At 39.8% G+C, this 22,548-nt stretch overlaps 1 protein-coding gene across 3 annotated transcripts; it reads right to left on the bottom strand.

Annotated features, from left to right (window-relative positions):
* Positions 1–1,894: 1,894 nt before the first annotated feature.
* Positions 1,895–21,590, bottom strand: gnb4a (guanine nucleotide binding protein (G protein), beta polypeptide 4a). Of its 3 annotated transcripts, none has more exons than XM_036555785.1 (10): positions 21,380–21,590; positions 17,887–17,996; positions 13,200–13,238; positions 12,128–12,234; positions 11,592–11,655; positions 9,212–9,374; positions 9,008–9,074; positions 7,232–7,433; positions 5,668–5,884; positions 1,895–4,821 (listed from the first exon to the last, which is right to left on the bottom strand). In XM_036555785.1, exons 2-10 carry the CDS (start codon positions 17,941–17,943, stop codon positions 4,715–4,717), a joined length of 1,023 nt encoding a protein of 340 aa, XP_036411678.1. In that variant the 5' UTR covers positions 17,944–17,996; positions 21,380–21,590; the 3' UTR covers positions 1,895–4,714. The 3 variants fall into 3 exon arrangements, with proteins under 3 accessions (XP_036411678.1, XP_036411677.1, XP_036411679.1); XM_036555784.1 differs by having other exon boundaries at positions 21,385–21,590; XM_036555786.1 differs by lacking the exon at positions 21,380–21,590 and adding an exon at positions 20,440–20,555.
* Between the last annotated feature and the right edge of the window lie 958 nt (positions 21,591–22,548).

The following is a 22,548-nucleotide window of genomic DNA, read 5'->3' as shown; positions in this document are numbered from 1 at the left end:
TAATTCTGAATTATAAAATAACCAGATTGAATTGTGAAATTTCATGATGTTCCTAAAGAATCATAGCTAAGTAAACCTTAGAGATCAGATTAGATCACACCCCTGGCATTTGCTGATGCACATAAATAAAACGACAAAGCGACTAAGCGAAACTGTAGCTGTGCTAGAGCCCTGTAACGCGGTTCCGGCGATGGAGCGGTTCGATGCCACCGCGACAAAGCTGTGAAGTGTTACCTCACATGCACTTTCAGTTTTAGCTCAAGGCGGGTGTTTCTTGTCACTGTCGTTGTGGGTTTGATCTAAATTTCTGTGATGATGAAACTGTAGTCAGGCTACGAACACAGTGCTCTCATCGATGTTTGGCACCATTTATCAATTTGGATCCAGAATAAAGCCTTCACTTCCTCTAACAATACTCGAGGGGGGAAATGTTGCAGAAGTTTATAAAAAACAGTTCTAAATTTCTATATTTAACCGGTCTTGAATTATTCTTAAGTAGGGCTGTCACAATTACTCAATTACAAAAAAAAATGTATCACTAATAATGTACCTATTGAATGATTTAGCAGTGATTTATTGGCAAAATTGCATAAACAATGCATATTTTAATTTATAGTAAGAAACAGCCTGATTGACATTTTATGCCACAATGTATTTGTTTTTTCCCCCTTTTTTAAAAGCTTTTAGTTCATGTTGTTTTTATAATAAACTTTTTATAATAGTTAAAAGACTCTGTAGTCTATTATCCATTTTTTATTGTTCAGCCTTTGTTCAAAACTAAATTAAAATCAGCAAAATAAACTGTAGACCACTCAAGTACAAATGTAACGAACAGCGACAGCCCACTTTTCACTCATTACTACTCCAGTACATTGGCCCAACAAAAGCAAGGCGTTTATCTGGATGCACAAGAAGTTGCATCATTCACAGAGGACATTTTCACCCCTACAGCACGGATTTCCCCCTGCAGAGACTTTAGAGGAAGTGAGGAATTTTCTGAATTCAAATTAGGCCTAAGCAATACTGTTCAGGTTTAAATTCTTGGGATTTCTAATCTTTCATAGTCTTTTATTAAACACTGCTCCATGTTCAGCACTTCCCTGTTTACACTGGTTTATACAGTTTATGCTACGGTTAAAGTGGCCACTGTCCAATTTTTCGAAGGAGTAAGCTGATTTTTCTGACATTCTGGCTGAAGAAGCCCTGCTAGAACACTGTTATCCATAGGATAAGTTCCAGGTAGCTAGCCAAAGTATCCATAGGATAGTCATTAACTTGCTCCTTACTCATCACTGATTTTAAATGACAGGGAAATTCAGTTGAATTCAGTTAGCCTGCAACAGAATACATTCACATCAAATATATACAGTTTTGTTGTTATACTGGAAAAATGATGTATTATTTAACACAGCAGGTCAAACGGAGTAATTTCCTAAAACTATTCAAATGTCTTTTGGCAATTCAGAAGCATCACTAGATAATTTCGGGCAGCTTTTATGCCTTAAATGGTATCATGCAAATGGAGGAAAAGTGTTTAAAACTGATTTTTCTGACTTTATGATGACTGGACCAACAGAAATGCTCCAAAATAACTGACAAAATACCATAAAATTAAATTCCATATATTAAAAGTAAAGAATGCTTGACTTCTCTTGTAAAGTTACCATTTTGGAGACACTTGTTTTTTTGGACAGCAACGACATGGCAAAAGGACAGAGTCTAGCCAAAGTACAGTAAAATGGGGAAAACAAAAACAAGATTTAATATTTAAGAGAACTCCACTCACAATACTGTACTCGAACTCAGTAAAATATATGAAACACAAGAAAGAATCACTTTTGAACTCTTGGATCTGGGAACTGTTGATCAGAAGCTTTAGCTAAAAGCCTAAAGCTCAATTGTGAAGTAAAGCATTTCATTCATAGAAAAAGAACACAAACATTAAGACAGTTTTAATAGACTCATAACAACAGCCTTCATTACTCTAGTTCATTCATACCGACTGGCACAAAATGAAGGTGATTACTGACTTTCAAGTGAACTATGACAGTTAAGGCTTGCTCTCTTCTCGAGTTTGACACAGGAAGTCGTCCCAGTGCCGCTTTATAACGCTCACATCTCACATTTGTGGAAAATTACACACAGTGAAGCTTGTGGTCACATAAAAAACCATGATAGTTTAAGACTCGGCTGTTTCACCCTTCAGTTGGAGCAGTACGTTTATGGGTGGCTACGCCTTCAGAAACCTCTACCATTATGTGCCGTGTTAAAGGAATACGCCAGTATTTTTTCAACCTAATCACTATCTGCCGTTTATACAGCGTACAGTCAATTACTATGGACAGGCAGTAATCTCACTGTACTTAATAGCAAGAAGAGAATCTTGAAAGACGCTTATAATAGAAGCCAATGGGCAGCTGCTTCAGAAACTGGCCACTGGCTTCTATTATAAGCAGGTTTTGACACCGTGTTTTCTGTTCTTTTCTAAGTACAGGGAAACGTGATGAATCGACTGTTCACACTAACTGTGACCCTGTGATACAGATGTAGAAGATGGGTATTAGGTTGAAAAATGCTGAGGTATTCCTTTCAGAGATTCCTCATTTGATGCAAATGCCCAGCCAGGTTCTGAAGAAAAGCAGGGAAAAGCTTGCTTTTAAGGAAATGCTCACCAGAGCAGATGTTTAAAAGAATATTTCAGCATTTTTCAACCTAATCTCCATGTCCCACATCTGTAGCGTATGGTCAGTTACTACGGACAATAACTAACATTTCCCTGTACTTAGTAAAGGAACAGAAAAACAAACTCAAACCACGTGTAATAGAGGTTAACGGGCAGCTGCTGAGTTCTGTCAGTAAACGTTAACCTGTATTTTTGCAGGTGTGAAAAATACTGGAATATACCTTTAAGGTGGGGGTGGATAAGGTACAGTACACACAGCCAAAGTCAAGGTGACAGTGACCAAGGCCTCTTGTTATGTAGCACATCCTGATAAGCATGTGTGAGGTCAGTCTGCCAAATGCGTCTCCTATACCATATACCGTAGTAAAAATAGATCAAACAGGACCAATACAGAGTACTACATATGGCATCCCGCTGTTCCTTCAACTAAGCTGACAAAAGGCAGAGCCCAAAGTCGAAGCTTCTACGACATCCTCTTGCACACCCAACAGGATGATGTCCAGCCAATTTGGTCAAAACAATACTGCACGATGGCCTGGAGGACAGCAAATACGAACTGGCACAACGGCAGCTGCTGAGGCTGCTTTTGACAGAGCAGGAGGCACCATGGCTGACTATTAATGCCCTAAATGAACTCAAGCCTGGATCACTGGAACAGACAGCCAGCCTGCTTTAGCGGAACAGCGTCACTGATGCTCTGTACACAACCCTCAAGTGCTCCTTCAGCTGACCTGGGGGTATTTCACAAAGCTGGATTTCTCAGCAAGCTAGACTTCTGCAGCCTTTACATGTTGGCGGTAGACGGCTGACAACTGGATATTCTGTTGTTTTCAATGGAGCCATGGTGGAATATTCTGGCATGTTCGAAAAAGAGAATTTTCCCCCAATTACTGCCATCGGCCGACAGTGGAATAAACCAGATGTTGATTTTACTGGAAACGCAGGCAACGAATGCTGGTAATGGCAACGTTTACGCTGCTGTATGCCACCATCGGCTGTGTACCATCACCAGTTCAGTGCCCGTTCTTCAGCGCCAACATGTAAATAAATCAGACCAAAACTGATGACTGTCCAAACAGAATGTCTGTAGTTGTCTACTGGACAGACTGTCTTTGGGCCAGCGTTTTTCAACCTGCTGTAGCTGTAATACATGATCAACTACCACAGGCAGTTTCTCCTAAAAAAGGACAGAAAACCATCTGACTTATGAAAGAAGCCAATGGGAAGATGTTTCTGAACCTGCCCACTGACTTCTAATGTAAGTGTGATTCAACTCAGTGGATTTTCTGTTCTTTTGTCAAGTAGAGACGTGTAAGTTTGGATACAGCAGATGGACACTGGGTTGAAAAACACTGGCATATTCCTTTAAGTTATCCTCCCTTGCAAAATATCCCCGGTGTGTTAAAACATCGCTGTGGTGAATCTAACACTGACCCACACGACCAGTGCAGGTTGATTTCAGCACCTACAATGGACAGCGTGTCGGTTTATTCATGGAGAAGCCCAAACCATTGGCAGTGCCCTGGTGTGTGCAGCAAAACTACACTGTGATTACAAAAAAAAGAGGAAAAACCATAAATCGAGGAAAGGAAACACAATAAGGACAACCGACACACCCACCACGAGAATCCACACGTCAACATCCAAACACTGTCAGAAGTGCATACATTTCACATACAAGCACATAGAATAGCAAATATCATATATACACAACACAGTCTATCCCCCCATGTTCTTTAGGTTATGAGGCCGTATAGACAGACAGATGGACAGACAGATAGATAGAAATAGAGAGAACGAGAGGGTCCTCATAGTTGGGCGTCATCCTCTGCAGTTGACTTGAAGCTGGGGACAGGGGGGGTTGTGGGTGGAGGGGGCAGGCTCTAGTAAGAGAAGATGAAGAAAACCAGGTCACCTGGAAAAGGGAGGGAAGGAGGAGGAGGAGGAGGGTTCCTCTGTGGCAGCAGGACGCTACAATGACTATGATTGGACAGAGTGGGCCATCACTCTCCAGAGTCCCATCCAATCATGTCAGTTCCATATCCTGAGGAAGCTGTCCCACGAGCCCGTGGCCACGGCCATGCCGTCGTTGGTCACGCCTAAACAGCTGACCCGGTTATCGTGCCCAGCCAAAACGCCTGGAAGGAAAACATAGTATTTCTTACATAAATACTCTGAATTAGACAATGTCTACATTATGTACATTATTGAGCCTACAAGGAAAATTTGTAATTCTGTGGCCTAAATATGCCCAGTCTATGAGCAGCACCGCATGAGCAGTGGTATCTGGTGCAGTGCCTTGCCCAAGAGCAAAACCAGGTAACCAGGCAGTCCTGACATTTGAACCCACAACCTTCTGGTTGCTGGCTGACCTCTGTATAATTGCGGTAGTCTTCAAATCATCATTACAGTGGAGAGAATAACCAAAATGACTCTTCAGATGAAAACGAAAACAAGCTAAAAGTTAAAGGTAGCAAAGCAGCTCGATATCCAGCTATGTTACCTCAGTCTGGCTCCTTTTCTCTGACTAAAAGAGTAGCAAACTTGGCTCTGGCCATTTTGCGCTGAATAAAGATTTTCTCCAGGATTTTGTTCACCGACAGAGTTGATGCTGGCTTGGCTGCATTCATTAGCTTCTAGATCAGTGACTACGCTAGCAGTCAGGACTGGCTGACACCACAAATTGTTGTAGTAGACCATTGTAGTGAGAGAACATAAATGAAAACATGAAATAGATTAATTCTGTTAAACTGTTGAGGCTGAGAGATACAACACTGACCTACAGAATACAGCATAACACGACAAACGACATTAAACTTTAGTTTTAGGCTAGAATTCCCCTTTAAAGCTTATTATTGAGTATCTATTACAAAACTACTGTGCAAGTTCTGTAGTTATGAAAGTGAAAAACAAAAGAGTGAAAGTGGGAGTTTAAAAAAAACCTTCACTTGGACATCCCTAGTGTGTGTGATACCATCACAGACCTGCTCGCTCTCCCTTCAGCGTGTCCCACACATTGCAGTTGAAGTCGTCGTAGCCGGCCAGCAGCAGGCGTCCGCTCTTGGAGAAGGCCACGGAGGTGATTCCACAGATGATGTTGTCGTGGGAGTACATCATCAGCTCCTGGTCGGCACGCAGGTCAAACAAGCGACATGTGGCATCATCTGATCCGGTCGCGAAGGCGTTCCCGTTGGGGAAGAACTGGAGGGGGAGCCAGATGGAGAACACACTAAATGAAGATCTGTTACAAGCGAGTGACGACATCATCAGCCCTCACAGTCACGGTGTAATGGAAACTCCTTTAGCGGTTACATTTCCGAATAAAGCGAAACACAGCTACCTCCCACTCGGCTAAATATGGAGACTAACAGTGAATAAGTATTGTAAGGGAAAGTTGAAAAGATCTTTAAAAGTGTAAGATGTTTAAGGACAGTGTCAGGCCAGTAGCGGCCCTTACCCCACTGGTACAGCCCTCTAGGCCTGTTGAAATGCTAGCTAGCAAATAATTGGCATGTAAATAACTGCAATTAACAACGTGACTGTGTTTCCTGTCCATTAGCTATCTTGATTCCTAACTGTCGATGTGGAGGATCTGGAGGGAAGACAACACTGGATAGACTTTACACGGTTCGAGGGGGAAGACAAAATAAAAAAAAAACATATATATACAGAGCTCATATAGGTCACTTGCTAAGGTAACTGTGCTATATCAGATGGTTTACTGCCCCACCTATGTTCAATACAGCCCCTTCATTTCCATAACAACATAGAAACGGCCACGGCGAGCAGAGAGATTAAGCACGACGGGATGCAGTGATAAAAAGCGCAAGGGGACACGTAGTGTAATGACAGACAATGCTCGAGCTCAAATAAACAAACATTACTCATTGCTGCCCCCTAAAGGGGTTAATATGCCAATGAGTTATTAACCTCAATGGATATCACACACTACTGCCCTCTAAAGGAATTGTTAACGAACATCAAATAAACAAACATTCCTCCTCACTGTCTTCTAAAAGTGTAATTAACAAATGTTATTCACCGGCAGCCTTTTAAGGTGTTATTAACAAATATCAACTAAACTACTATTACTCAACAGCAGCTTTAAACATCAAATAAACAAACATGACTCACCACTGCCCTCTAAAGGCCAAATTAACATCAAATAAACAAACATGACATCTATAAAGTTTTATGTAGCACCAAGTCAGAAGTTAAGTTTTGTTCTTTTAAGACCAGTAAAATGTCACAATAAATGCCTGAGCCTAACAGATGATAATGCACCCAACTCACATTGTTTGTTATGATGTACACATATAATTGTTAAAACAAACAAGCATGGAAAATAATTTTGGGCAGCTTAAATAACTGCACTCAATTCTAATCACTGATCAGGTAAAACCGTGACAGGCCTACAAAATCCTGAAACGTATGATCTTTCCCAGTTTAATCTACATTTCACCATTTTTACACTTTTAGGCAAATGTCTGAGTTTTTACACAGCTGCAGTATCATGCCATCGACAGCACCTCTGCATCATACACTCACACAGACAGCGTTGATGTCAGAGACGTGGCCAGTGAAGGACTGTCTGCACATGCCGTCTCGGATGTCCCACAGTTTGGAGGTGGCGTCACAGGCCCCGGACACAAAGGTTCTGGAGTCTGGGCTGAGAGACAGGCTCATCACGTCCCCGCTGTGGCCCGTGAAGGTGGTGGCCTGCTGGCCCGTCTCTATGTCCCACAGGGCGCTGAGGAACAGTTAAAAGAGAGAGAGAGACTCAGCTACAGCCCTAATGATCAGCTGCTGTAGTATTTGCTAGTATGGCTTTCTAAATTTTCAGGTAAAGCTCTACAGTCATTACAGCTCATGATACAAACGCTGATCACTTTCCTGAATTCATGAACTCCACTTTGGAAACAAGCAAGACTGCAATGTTTAGTCAACAAAATTGACAACAATGATTATGGAATATGGCAGTGAATTATGTTGGTAATTCACTGCTTAATTAAAGAAAAAAGAAGAAAATAGGAGCTCTGAAAAGTTCATATGATGTACAGACTGCAATACACTACAGGAAGCATAGGGGGTGAAATGGCTTCTATGGTTTTATCAAACCACAAAAGAAGAAATTACCTATTTCTCCCATTAAAATATATACAGGACTGCAGAATGCAAGCAAGCCCTCAACGAACGGGAGCATTCAAATTTTTTTGGCTAAAAACGCAACAGTTTTTAGTCATTTATGCAGCAACTTCAGTAAATTTCAGAAAACACACAAAAAAAAAATTATGTACTTTTGTTTTTGCAGTAAAACTGTTTTGGGCAGTCAGGACGTTGGCATTACCACCACTGAACGCTGACTGGTTGGCATTTTACAGGCTTTAAATACTTGTTAATATTTGATATTTTTTCAAAATTACCTTTAAAATGATAACATTAAGTGTGTTTAAATCATCAGCCTGATGGAGCAAATATGCTTCCATTTTAATCAATGCGCACACAAACTCTTCCTGTTGAGTTGTTATTCCAGTCTAATCACAAACTCCCATTTCTACAGCGTCCAGAACTACGTTTAAAATAACAGTTTAGTAAAATGTGAAGATTTTGGTGTGGCGGTCTCAGAGCAGCCCCTGAGCTGTACTAACACTGCGTAGGAGACTCTTCTCCTTACAGCCATAAAAACTTGATTGTGATTTGCTATAAACAGATAGTTTGTGCCATCAAGTTCTAAACCTACTGGAAAACTCTTAATTAGAAAAGAACTGGAGACCATCCACAGCCTGAAGCAGTTTCATGATCAGAGGCAGTCTGGAATGGACGCGTGGGGGTACTCAGACGAATTAGCAAACTTGTTGTCTCCAAGGTTTACCAGCCTTTTTCACTGAGGATTTTTCTTATCTTCTGATCTTAAATTTAAAGTGCTCGCACTCACGTGATTTTATTGTGAGGCATCTTTGCTCTTTAGTTTCAGTGGTTCAGTTACATGAGTGGATGCCTGTCATGAATTATGATGCGTTCAACTAAACCAGCTTTAATCTGGCACTTTAACATTTTCTGTTCTATCTGTTCTATTAGCTGTTATCTAAAAAGTGTTTGTTAATGAAATTTATTTTAGGCTACAATTTCTTGCGACTTAAAAAAAAAACAAAACACAAAGACTAAATTAAGAACTGAATATCCAACATAATAAACGAATACTCGAGTATTTGAATTACTCAGGCCAGCCTTGCAAACATCCCACAGTATGAGATCATTTAAATGGGTCTGAAGGTTTACAGTAGGGTGGTCAGTCAGTTATACCATGCCGCATTCTTCACTCACCAGGTGGTGTCTCCAGAGCTGGTGACTATCTGGCTATCATCCAAGAAACGACAGCATGACAAATAACCTTAGTGGAAGGAAAAAGACGTCAAGATGATGTATTAGACCCACTGCAGGGCAGCGTTATCTTTTCTAACAACAAAAAAGTGAGTTGTGCATAAGCCAGCGAAGGCCAGAGTCTTGGCCAGTGCTATTTGTCTTTACCTGTGTGTCCGGGCAGTTCTCTGGTGACCCTGACGTTGCCCTCGCGGGTTTTAAGGCTGTAGATGGAGCAGATGTTGTCCAGGCCTCCACAAGCCACGTAGTTTCCAGAAGGAGCATAGGCACAGGTCATCACCCAGGACGAGCGCAAAGGAATGGCATGGATCTGAAAATATGATTTAAAAATAAATAAATAAAAAAGTCTGCCATACATACTACAGATGGGTGTGGCTATTCAAATACACAGAAACCCAAACTCATCTTTTTTTTACTTTATCAGAAATTTACTAATAACTAACTACTACTAACATTAATGGGGGAAAAAATGTTTTATCATCTTCTAATAAAGCAATTTTCAAAAATGACCGAACTAGAACAGAACTAGAGATGACACAATACCATTTCTTTTCCAATATCGATACCTTGAGTATCAGTCAGTACTGATACCAGTTCAAAACCAATTATTTTCTTTAAAGATGCTGTTTTTGAATAATAAAATGTATTATGTACATGTATTCTTCTGCTTGTTACTACATTTTTATTCAACTGATTTTTCAAACCTCTTGACATCAGAGCCATCACCTAAAAGATTAAGCCTCCATCACCAGCCCTTCGATAATTAACTACTTTTTTGTGCTGTTGTTTCGATGCTTCAATACGCTGCTCTCGGAAGAAAACCTTGTATCTCCATTTTTGACGTTTTTCAGTTTTTGACATAATTTGAAAATACTTGTCCTTTACATTGTGTGTAAATTTCATGATGAATGGACCAAAAGAAATGACCCAAAATGACTTGCAAAAAAGTCTGGTTCCATTGACTTACATTAAGAGTAAAGTAGGTTTTTTCCTTCTCCTGTAAAGTTATATTTGGAGATGGGAGGTTTTCTTCCAACAACAGCGAATATCAACATTAGTCAGAATGCACATCCCTAGCTCAAAGTACTCCAGCACTCTACTCCACCCTTAGGTTAACACATGACATTATAATGTGGTTACTGATTGTATAACAAGACAGATTTTACTTCACGTCACATTTTGCAGCACTTTGAGAATTTGTTATTTCAGACTAGATTTGTGTGACAATCGGATCGGATATGTTCTTCCTTTCTTCTGATATTCGATCAGCATTTTCCATGTATATCAACCGATGCCCAATAGATCTGTGGCTTTTCAACACAGAACCACAGTGATTCGGGGACACATGGAGCTTATACTACATTTTGCTTACTGTAAGATGCATGCTGTATACAGCTAAACATGGAAATATTCCTAACAAAGTTTAGTTGTGCAACTGTAGTGTCACTCTTGTGCAGGCATTTTAAAGGTACATTAAATCATGTTCAAAAACAGTGTATAATAATTCGCTAAAAAAAATTATCAGTCGGATGAGCTCTTACGCTAGTTGTGTGCAACAAACTAAGCCTTCAGCGATTTCATTGTTATATTAAAAACAACACAAATTTCCTCACTGTGGTATCTGAAAACAATTTCTTGAGAAATGTGAATATTTAAATAGCAAAAACAGGCTAAACAGCTACCTTCTTTACTTACATACTACAGATGCACCGATATGGGAATTGTGGGCTGATGCAGATATCTAATATTTTTATACACAAAAATTGAAACACTGCAGAAATTGGTTCCTGGATTAATATTACAAAGAAATAACATTTTGGTAGATGAATAATAAAATGCAGGTATTCTATCACACTAAACTAGCAACACCCAAACATTCTGCTTTTCCAGAGTACAATAAATACATCAAATATTAGTTTGAAACCTCAGTCAAATCTAAACACCTGTCCGACACAGATATCTTGTTCTTAAGCAAATATCTGATGATACCGACAGGATTCTGATATCGTTCCATACATATGTACACATTTTAGCACAGTAACCCAGTGTCGCCTAAATGTTGCGCTCTTCCGGAGTACAATAACAACATCAGCAAATATCGCTTTGAAATACTGCTCAAATCTAAACATTTGTCCAGTATTTCACCATCCAAAGAAAAACATGCATTTCCATTTATTAGATTTTTACATCATTCGAGTACGGCCGGCGCCCTTTAAATTGTGTGAAATTTTCAAGATGAATGGATCAACAGACATTCACCAAAACTGCTTTGAATAAAATCTCTTCACAGTAACTTAAATTGATTGTAAAGGGTGTTTTTGAAATATTTGCTGATACCAGTATCTTTGCGCATCCCTACCACATCCACAGCTGCATGGTTAACGCACAAGCTATGGATCCACAGACATGTGGATCTTAATCTCAACCATCTGCCTGATAAGATTAGATGGATGGGCACTATGATGGACGCTGGTATTCACCAGGATCTCTTTGTTGTGTGCAGTGAACAATCTTTCTCTAAGCTCACCTTGTTTGTTGTGTAGCTGTCCCAGATGATGAGTTTGCCGTCTTGTGAGGCACTAACCAGTAGCCTACAAGTATGAAAAACAAAGCACTGTAAATTTGGAAGTAAACGCTGAACAAGTAAGGCAGACAGACGCTGATTTAATGACTGCATCCACTGAGCAGAACGTATGTTTAGCTGACATTTAAAAACAGTTCCCCCCACAGACACAAGTCAACTATGAACAGAGACTCATTCAATCAAACAATTGGTTGTCCCCCACCCTTCAAGCATGAGGAAGGGATGCAGGAAGGGAAACGGAGAGAAAGGGTGATGGTGGAGAGGGAGCGAGAGAGAAAGAGAGGTTTGAGAGAGACAGGGAGCAGGAGGCAGCCGGCATAATCTCAGGACACCATTGAGTTGTGAGCGGGCTGCTGTATTATTCATTGAGTGTACACTGACAGACCTGCAGGGTTTCTCTGAGGGAACCCACCCATCCTCCCACCCACTCTCCTCCAAACCTTCTGTTCATCCCTCCATCTCTCTCCTTCTCCACTGACCTGGAATCTGTAGCCCAGTGCATGGCGTAGATTTTGGCTAAATGGCCTCGGAGGGTTCGCCTCGTCCGCATCTGGATCCTCCCCACCGAATCCAGCCCAGCTGTGATCTACCCAGACGAGAAGCAAAGGGCAGGAAAGAAAAAGTCAAATAAATAAAAGGAGTCATCATAAATAACCACCCGTCATGCGTGGTATGCAAGGAAACAGCTGAATAACATGGGTGGAGCTGTGATGTTGAAATTTCTGCAAGTACTGAAAGTGTACTGCTTGGGTCGATGCAGAGTCTGGAGATGTAATATTATGATAAGGTTCATATTCTTTTCAATAAGCCTTGGAATTAAGAGAATGCTACCACCAGCAGTACAGCACTACTATTAATTAGAGTCATGATGGAAAACTTAAGCTCGGAGACGTACCTAATCCATTATTATAAATTACCACAACCATATTTTAACACATTTAATTAATGGTATAGGTATGATATGAAGAATTTTATTCCAAAATGCTGTATACTCATTTGCCAATTTTGAAAATAACCAGCATTTGAATAGAATTACAGCTGATGTATAAGGAAAACACACTTTCTAATAAAGGTGGTATTAATCACAATATAGCAATGATGATATCTTTAATGTGTAAAATCTGCTCCCAACAACATACATTGTGAAAATCTTCATGTGCCTCTACTTATTATTATTACTGTTTCCATGGTTTGGATATGCAGCAAAAGTGTGACTAATTACAAAATCAGACACACCTATTCAAAACGTCAACCCACAAATGTGGTCAAAAGAGGTGGAGGGGGAAAAAAATCATTATCAAATTATAAAATTCACCAAAGCAGCGGGGCATGAGATGATGTTTAAACTTTGATGGAGACCACGGCATGCAGGAGGGTGTTTAATATTTCAGTGCACTTAAGAGCATGTTGGGCATGTGGGTTAGCTGCAGTGTTGCATGTCTGTGCTGGGCTCGCGGTGCAGACGAGTGGGAATCTCCATCATCTGAACGCACGACAAGATGGGGCAGGGTCAGCATGGAGAAGAACCTACAGAAGAGCCGCTTTGCTTACCTGGGACAAACTGGAGTCGCTGCAGGCTTTTCTGGCATCCTGAAATAAACAGCAAGCCAGATATACAGATCAGACAGACAGATATAGAGAGATGTAAACTGATGCAATTTTATTGTCATTATAAATACTACTATTATTATTATTATTATTATTAGCTATAAACATACTGAAAAAAACAATGCACTTTAGGAATTCACTTGATTCAAATTAGGGATATGCACATGTACTCAGTTAGCCATTAAGATGACAATATTTAAATACTGCAATCACTACTTTGGTATTTGTTCCATTTACAAACAACAAAATATATACAGAGACAAATTCAACTCAGTGAAATGCTGATGTTATGTTTTAAAAGAACTATAAAATGTTTCAAATACACTCATATTTGCGAGCAAGCATACTTTCCTACTATGAAATAAGTGCCTCAATGTGATCCTGTGGTTAAGGATGTGGTTGACAAAGCAAAAGGAGCTAAGTAGGTGTGGCACAGCTTTTTGGTTAGCTATTCTAGCTGATGTTAGCCAGGTCCAGAAACAGTAAAAATACAGGGTGATTCAAAAAGAGTTGTCCGTGGATGATGGCTCCCTTCAGTCTGAGAGGAGATGAGACCCCTGAGCAGAAAGCGTTCTGCGTTCTCCACTTCAATAAGAGTGAATCCGTCATAACTGTGCAACGTGATTTTCGTGGGCAGTGAACCTCCAACAACTCAGAGCGCGCGTCGTTGGTTCCACAACACTGGATGATCTCCGAAATCACACTGAAAGAGCCGTGAGTGCAGCAACACCCGACATGCTCAATCGAGTATGGGATGAATTTGACTATGGTGTTGATGTTGTCCGTACAGCTGGAGGAGGTTCATACTGAGCACTTGTAAAATTACATAATAAACTTTATGCTCATTTAAACCATTTACAGTTTACTGCATTGATCTGTAATGATTTACCAGTGAAATAAATCATTTTGAAATCGGATGAATCTTTTTGAATCACTCTATATTTCTGGCAAACTAACATGTCGGCTCACTGTTCATCTTCCAGTGTTGCACTGGTTAGCTCTGTAAGCTCATTAACTCATCTGAAGAGGCAGCTTCCGTTACTCATCCAACACGAAAACGTTTCACTCGTTTATTTTTTCAAATAAGGCATGTTTTGAAATGTGTTCCTCTGTATGCTGCTACACCAATGCTGTTACCTAAGAATACAAGCCTACAACTCTACGTTGTCAGCCGAAATTAGTTTTTTCCTTGTCCGTTGACACCCCCTCACTCCCCCACCCCCACCAGAGGTCAAAATATCAAAATTAGTCAAAACGCACATCCCAACTCAAATGTGTATATTTTCACACAAAAATAAACACAATTTTGTCTCTCAGATTACTTCTTTTGGGCAATAATTGCGTTGTTGTAATATAATCGCTGCTGTGGAAACAAAACCTTGCTCCATTTTTGTCATTTTGAATATTCTACAGAATTTGAAAATGCTGGGTCTCCTTTGCAGCTTGGTAAAATATCCTGATGAATGGACCAACAGTAACCATTTTGGAGATAGAAGGTCTGTTCTGGAATCAGTAAATGGATCAAGTAAATGCAATTCAGTGTTTTTATTCAGTGTAGCTTGACAGTAGGGGTGCAACAATGCACAATTTGTATTATTCAATACGATATGGTGGTGTCTTTATACATTTATCGATACAGTAAAAATAAGGGGTGGCTGAAAATGTGCCTTATATTAATATGTTAGTGTTTTAATTATCAGATTTCAGCACAGTCAGCATTATAAAAGTACGATACTTACAACAAAAGTTGTGCTTTTTTGTATCTTCATCTAACACACAAGCCACAAGCTAACATGCAAGTCACGATACAACGATATGATACTGGGCTATATGCTCCAATGCACTTCGATATGCTGTACTGTATCCCTACCAGACACATAGATAAGTAGACAGATACTTTATTCGTTCTGAAAGAAACTATAAATGGAAGATTTCAGAACAATCAAACAATGAAAAACAAAACACAAGAAGCAGCGTTTGATGTTTGTGTATATACTATGTAAGCATAATCTGCTTTTGTCTATTTCTGTTTCCAGTTGCATATGGAACATGTGCTACTGTATTTTAAGAATTAGACCCAGTCCCATTTCTTGTTTTTACCCCTACCCCTTGTTTTCGAGTGTCACCCTAACCCCTTGGAACTGAGTTACAAGGAAATGACATTAAACTAAGATAATACAGTGGTTATCGCAATTGTTTAACGTAGAAAATACTTTAAATTGTTTGGGTTTCTTTGGTCACTTGCTCAGCCATCTTGCCGGTTTTTCTTTTTTTTCCATATCCGTACACACATATACACACATATATATATATAGCACCCAACATTGCTCTGACCTGACTGGTATTATTAGTAAGACTGTCCAGTCTTCCACTCTGACCTAATTGGTGGAGCTGTGTTACTTTCAGCAACACCAAGACATGGACAAACTAGGCCAGGACCTAGACTGTCATGGCAAAGGAGTCCCCACTGAGAGCTTCTGGTTGAGCGGCAAGAAGTTATGAGGCATTTCACAAAGCAGGATTTCTCAATAAGCTGGAAAAAGTAAGCTAAAAGTGACGACTGTTCAACAGGAAAACCCCTTACTTTTCTTTATACTTGACATATCTTTTAGTTTAAAGGAATATTCCAGCACTTTTCAGGCTACATCTGTAGCATACGGTAAATTACTAAGGATAATAATTTCAACATGTTTCCCAGCACTTACTAAAATGAGAGAAAACTCAAAACACACTCTAACTGAAGCTATAAAACTTTAAATTGCCTTCTAATAAAAGTCAATGGGCAGTTTTCTTTAGCACCTGTGCATCAGCTTCTAGGTGAGTTTCAAGGCAACAGCTTTGCTGTTCTTTCACCAAGTACTGTCAAAATTATTGTCTATAGCAATGAGTAGGTATGTGCACAGGTATGCGAGTACTCGGTTAACTGTCTGAGGAGCCAGTATTCAAATACTGAACTCCCTATTCAGGTATTTGTTGTGTTTTAATCACAGGTACACAGAGAAAATATACAGGCGAACAATTCAATGAACAACATGTTTTAACAGAACTATAAAATGTGAATGTTTTGCTTGTACTTGCGAGTATCTCCAAAATGGTAACTTTACAGGAGAAGGAAAAAACATACTTCACTTTTAATGTAAGTCAATGGAACCAGACTTTTCTCCAAGTAACTCTGGACTATTTCTGTTTGACAGTTCTTCATGAAATTTACACACAATGTAAAAGACAACAGATATTTTCAAATTATGGCAAAAACTGAAAAAAGGTTTTGTTCCTACAGCAGCAATAACTACATATAGCCCAGCTTTTATTACTAAATAAGCTTGGCTCTTGGCTACTGTTGGGTACAGAAACAGTTAAAATACTAACATGCTGGCACATCGTCTACTTAAGAGGGAAAATCACCTGAAGAAGATGATGAGTCACCATCGGTATCCAGTGTTACCGGTTAGCTGTTTTAGCTCATCTGCGTCTCTGTTACTCATCCTACATGAAAATCTACTACTTTCCACTCTGCTTCTTTTGAATAATAGAATACACCGATCAGGCATAACATTATGACCACCTCCTTGTTTCTACACTCAGTGTCCATTTTATCAGCTCCACTTACTATATAGGTGCACTTTGTAGTTCTACAGTTACAGACTGTAGTCCATCTGTTTCTCTGCATACTTTGTTAGCCCCCTTTTACCCTGTTCTTCAGTGGTCAGGACCCTCATGGACCCTCACAGAGCAGGCTCTATTTGGGTGGTGGATCATTCTCAGCACTGCAGTAACACCAATGTGGTGGTGGTGTGTTAGTGTGTGTTGTGCTGGTACGAGTGGATCAGACACAGCAGTGCCGCTGGACATTTTAAACACTGTGTCCACTCACTGTCCACTCTATTAGACACTCCTACCTTGTCGGTCCACCTTGTAGATGTAAAGTCAGAGACAGCAGCTCATGTGTGTCAGCATATTTTGTGTTGGTCATCCTCTAGTCCTTCATCAGTGGTCACAGGACGCTGCCCACTCAACACTGTTGGCTGGATATTTTTGCTTGGTGGACTATTCTCAGTCCAGCAGTGACACTGAGGTGTTTAAAAACTCCAGCAGCACTGCTATGCCTGATCCACTCAGACCAGCACAACACACACTAACACACCACCACCACGTCAATGTTACTGCAGTGCTGAGAATGATCCACCACCCAAATAGTACCTGCTCTGTGAGGGTCCATGGGGGTCCTGACCACTGAAGAACAGGGTAAAAGGGGGCTAACAAAGTATGCAGAGAAACAGATGGACTACAGTCTGTAACTGTAGAACTACAAAGTGCACCTATATAGTAAGTGGAGCTGATAAAATGGACAATGAGCGTAAAAACAAGGAGGTGGTCATAATGTTATGCCTGATCGGTGTATGTTTTGAAACGTATTCCTGTGTGATGCTACAATTTGTGCAACACCAGTGCGCTCACCTAAAAAGGTAAACCACAGTTCTATATTCATTTCCATTGTGAAACCTCTACTAGGTGTAATCTGCTACGTGTGTTGAATGTGTATGTTCACATTCACATGGGAGGGTTGGTTTTGGAAGGGGAAGGGGGCAGTCCAAACTAAGGGGTAAGAGACGTATGAAAGTGGTCTCACTCTGATCTGATTGCGGAGCTGCTCGGCCTCCTGCCGCAACTGCTCCAGCTCACTCATGGTCCTCCGCTGAGGGCTTCACTCCTCTTCTCACTCTGAAGAAACACAGAGGCCTGCAAGAGCACAAACAGCAAACTTAAAACATCATTCAAACATGTTAAAGTAGGGATGCAGCAATGTGGGAATTGTGAGCTGATGCCAACATTAAATATCCAATATTTTTCAAGTACATATCTACCAAGACCAATACATAAACATTTATATAATGTAGAAACTGGGAGTAAATGCATGTGCATTAGTATTACAGAGAAATATTACATTTATTTCTGTAGGGTTACAAATACAGTAAAGTGAATAAAATGCAGATATTTTAGTGCAGAAACCCAGTGTTGCAGAAGCATTACGCTCTTACAGAATACAAGAAATACATCAACAAATATCTGTTTGAAATACTGCCCAAATCTAAACATCTGTCCAATAATGTTACATTTTTAAAGCAATTATCTACCAACAATATGATTCAGGTATTATCATGCAATCCCAAGGTAAAAGGACTTATCCAGAGATATTAATTTCAACTTCCTCGTACTTAAAACAGAACATTTGTCGACTCTTAACCCTTTTACCATAGACGTCAGTGGGAAGGTGCTGAAACAGCTGCCCACTGGTTTGTATTATAGGATGCAACAGATGAGGTAGACAGGTAGGGATAAGTTCAAAAAAGACTAAGGTCTTTCTTTAATATTCATTTCGCGAAAATGCCTTACGAAAAAAACAACAACTAACCATTTTGACCAGGCTAAAAGACAACACCAACCAAAACTGTGTCAGACAGTTCACCCACACTGAAGAACTAGAGCAGCGCCAAGCCAGCCCAGCCTCTGTGCTCTTTTGTTTAAGCGTGGGGCAGCACTGCTTGGCACCGCCTCACAGAAGCATTTCAAAACTCCCAAAACACACACCAGAGTGACTTTTCCAGGAGCAACAACCCAGATACATTTTTGCCCAATGACAGTACAACTACTACACTACACTGGCAATATGACAGTTACAACTGTTACCATGACAAATTACACCAAGATCAATCACAATCACTGATATCATCAGTACCAACGGCAAGTTTCATAGTTTTCACCGCAGTTTAATGTGAACTACTATTGCTATAGTGGTGCATTATAATGTGTGTGTGTGTGTGGTAATATAATATATATAATATATAATATAATATATAATATAATATATATAATATATATACACACACATACACACACACACACGCACACACACACGACCCAAATGTAAAGAAAAACAAAATGCAGTGATGTGCAAATCATTTAAACCCTATATTTCATTGTAAGTAGTACAAAGACAAGTGAGAAATTATTGTTTTTTAAAAATATGCATTTTGAATTTGATGCCAACAACATGTTTCAAAATTCATCATTTCAAGCACTGCATTATGTTTTTATTTACATATCTGTGTATATAGACACGTCTTCTGTTTTTTTTTTTTACAACAAAAGGGAATCTTACACTGAACTACACTGTATTTAAAACAGACAGAAACCACATTTCCATAAAAGAAAATGTGTTTCCTGTTTCAGATTTCCCACTATTTTACCATTATCAACATTACATATAAAAACTCAGAGGACATGTGAAGGTCCACTGGTGGTTTTGGATAGTAAATAAAAATCACTATTTGTATATTTGTGTATATTTGTATAAAATCACCATATCACAATATGAACACCACTGTAAAGAAATCTACAGTAAATCTACTGTAAAGAGTCTACAATAAACCATTTCACATCAAAGCACTGGCCTTTTTTACATCTCAACCACTGAACTACACAGATTCTGAAAAGTTGGTGGAAATCCCCTTTCAGTATTCATGCATTTTGTACTGTTCTTTCAAAACAATCTGAATCACCCAGCAAATGACACACAATACGTCAACTCTCAGACTGTGAAGACCTTTAATAAAGCGCATAAAACTGGAAAAAATGTCAATTAGGCCAAATAGGCCAGCTGAAAAGCACTGCCACTGTATGTTAACAGCACAGGACAGACGATATATCGCCCAGCTAGGCCTGAACAATTCGGGGAAGATATCTAATTGTGATTTTTCTGACCAATATCACTACTGCGATTTAAACTGTGAATATTTTCTATAATTTAAGTCATGTTTTTTTGGACAAGACCACCGCAATATTGACTTTTGTGGCTTGAGGCTTGAACCCTGAATGTAATGTGCTAGACTGCCAGTAAGCTGTGGTTGTGATGTCACAACACAAGGAGATTTGATTGTCTCTGACTGGCCTAACTCGTCTACAGGCGGTGCACAAGCTGTGTTATTAGGTTAAATTTTCCCTCTTAAAACTTCAGTCAATATTGTTGATAATATAGACAAAAAAAAATGTATAACTGCATTTAAAAATTGCACTTTCGATATAAAAATGATTCATCTCTCAGCCCTAAGCTAAGCACTAAAAGCAAGGCCGACTTTCACTGCTGGGCTCTGGTCACCTGTAACCTACCTAATATTTTACTCACCGTGGGATTCCCCCACCAAAGTCCCTGCATTTCAGCCATTAGGAACCAATATCAGTAACTGCACAGTGTGGCAGCCGTTCTGTTCACTTCAGCACAAGTTTCTAAGGAACCACAATGCTGCAATGTCTCAAAAACAGGAAGAGAGCTGCTCCCAACCCTCGCAAACCATTTTATGAGAGGGGGGGGGGTGGAAATAAAGTTCACAGCGAGATTAAACACATTTACTCACAACCTTAAACTGTACATTCTGACTTTACATACACGTCGCTAAAATATAACACGGAACATGTGAACAAACTACCAATATTTGACTCCAAAAAGCATGAAAATCTCCCCCAATCCGGATAAAGAAGCCAAACGGACCGGCCCAGGCGAAAGGATTGAAGCTAAATTGCCTTTAATCCAGCAGTAAAGTAAACACAGCCTCTCTTAATCTGACCTGTCTGCAAATCCCAGTGTGATAATCCTACATTTGACCAACAGTGGCGACTCAGAAGCAGCTAATAGTAAATAGTAAACCGTGAGAGGAGGATGAAAACGACGAAGGACACTCGCAAACACATTACTTACACACACAGGCAGCCTTTTAAAGCTTTTTAGGTGGTTTAACTGGTGCGGTTAACTCGCCAGCAGCTTTTAAACCCGCCTAAAAGATTTCAAACAGATGTTTTGTTTTGCCTGCGATGGCAGAAAGGTACGTTAAGCTAGCTAATAGCCAGCTAGCGTAAGTAGTTACGTGTTTAAACCACATGTTGCTTAATATAAAAATGGACAATTTGTCCAAATTCAGGCAGAGGAATCCTTTCAAGGAGACACAACTGTTATTAAACGAACCAGAAGGCGAGAAAAGCTGAACGTTAAACGTGTAATTTTATCAACAACTCGCTCCCAAACTAGCTTTGCTGCGGCTAAGCTAACCGCTAAAGGCTCAGAGGGATACCTTACTGTGTGTGGCAGCGCCGAAGATCCAGAGACCCCCAAAAACAACTCCGTTTAGTTTCTAGTTATCATGCTAAATTTAAAAAGGTGAGCTCTGTCATTTTTTTCCCGGTCTTATAATCCTGAAAAACAGACTTTACAGGCGCCAAAACTGACGAGATTTCTAACCAAATTCACACACTGCGATTACCACACCCATACCGATATTGAGAGCATGGCAACAATTGGGCGGAGGGGGGGTTTCGAAAACAATTCACTGTTTTCCCCTGTGGTTTCTTCATATATTTGAGTTTAAAATGTTAGTATACGTGTAGTTATTTAACATATGTCATATTGTATACAGTTCAGCTCACGTTTTTCCTTCATTAAAGGCTGTTTTGTGACTAAAACCCACACAGCGCTACCCACTCCGAGGAATGGTATCGTCAGCTTCCTCAATTATCAAAATGACTGAACTGATGCGTTTGGAGTCACACAGCAGAAGTGTGGCACAAAAAAGAAGAAGAATAACACAGAAGAAAGATAACACAGATGTAAAAATGTTAGTTAATAAATTTGACAGGGCGCACAGTGGCTACCCAGAACAGGAAAAGTAAAAAAAATCCTTAAACTTTACACTACAAGAGGCCTGTATTTGAGCAGACATTGATGCCTACATTCTTAAAAATGATGGTTCTTTAGTAAAGGTGATTGTTCGATTTAAAACTTTAAAAAACTTCATGCTTAAATGGTTCTTTGCATGCTGAAAAGGTTATTCAGGTTGATGGAGAGTGTGTTGGCTCTACGTGGCACCAAAAAGGGTTCTTAAGCTTGGCATCGTAACAATAGCAGAACCTTTTTGGGTGCTGTATAGAGCCCTTTTCAAAAAGGTACTATATAGAACCATATAAAACCATCAATCTGAAGAACCTTTTAAGCATGCAAATGGTTCTTTGAGTGTTTGTGGTTCTAAACAGGACCATTCCCTTTACCAAAGAACACCTGAACCATCTTTTTTCAAGTGTGTAGTGCTCGAGCAGAGAATCTTCGTTGTAATTTAGTCAATGTCTGAAAAAGCAGGGAAAAAATACCACCTTCCATTTTCTTTCTTCTAACTTGTGAGGTGCCAGGGCAGAGCCGCAGAACCATATGACAGTTACAGTAGTGTTTTGTGGGGTTTGTGTGGGTTTT

The sequence above is a fragment of the Colossoma macropomum genome, unplaced genomic scaffold (genome assembly GCF_904425465.1).
Source record: "Colossoma macropomum unplaced genomic scaffold, Colossoma_macropomum, whole genome shotgun sequence".
Classification (NCBI taxonomy): Eukaryota; Metazoa; Chordata; class Actinopteri; order Characiformes; family Serrasalmidae; genus Colossoma; species Colossoma macropomum.
This window is presented reverse-complemented; position numbering and strand designations above follow the sequence as displayed.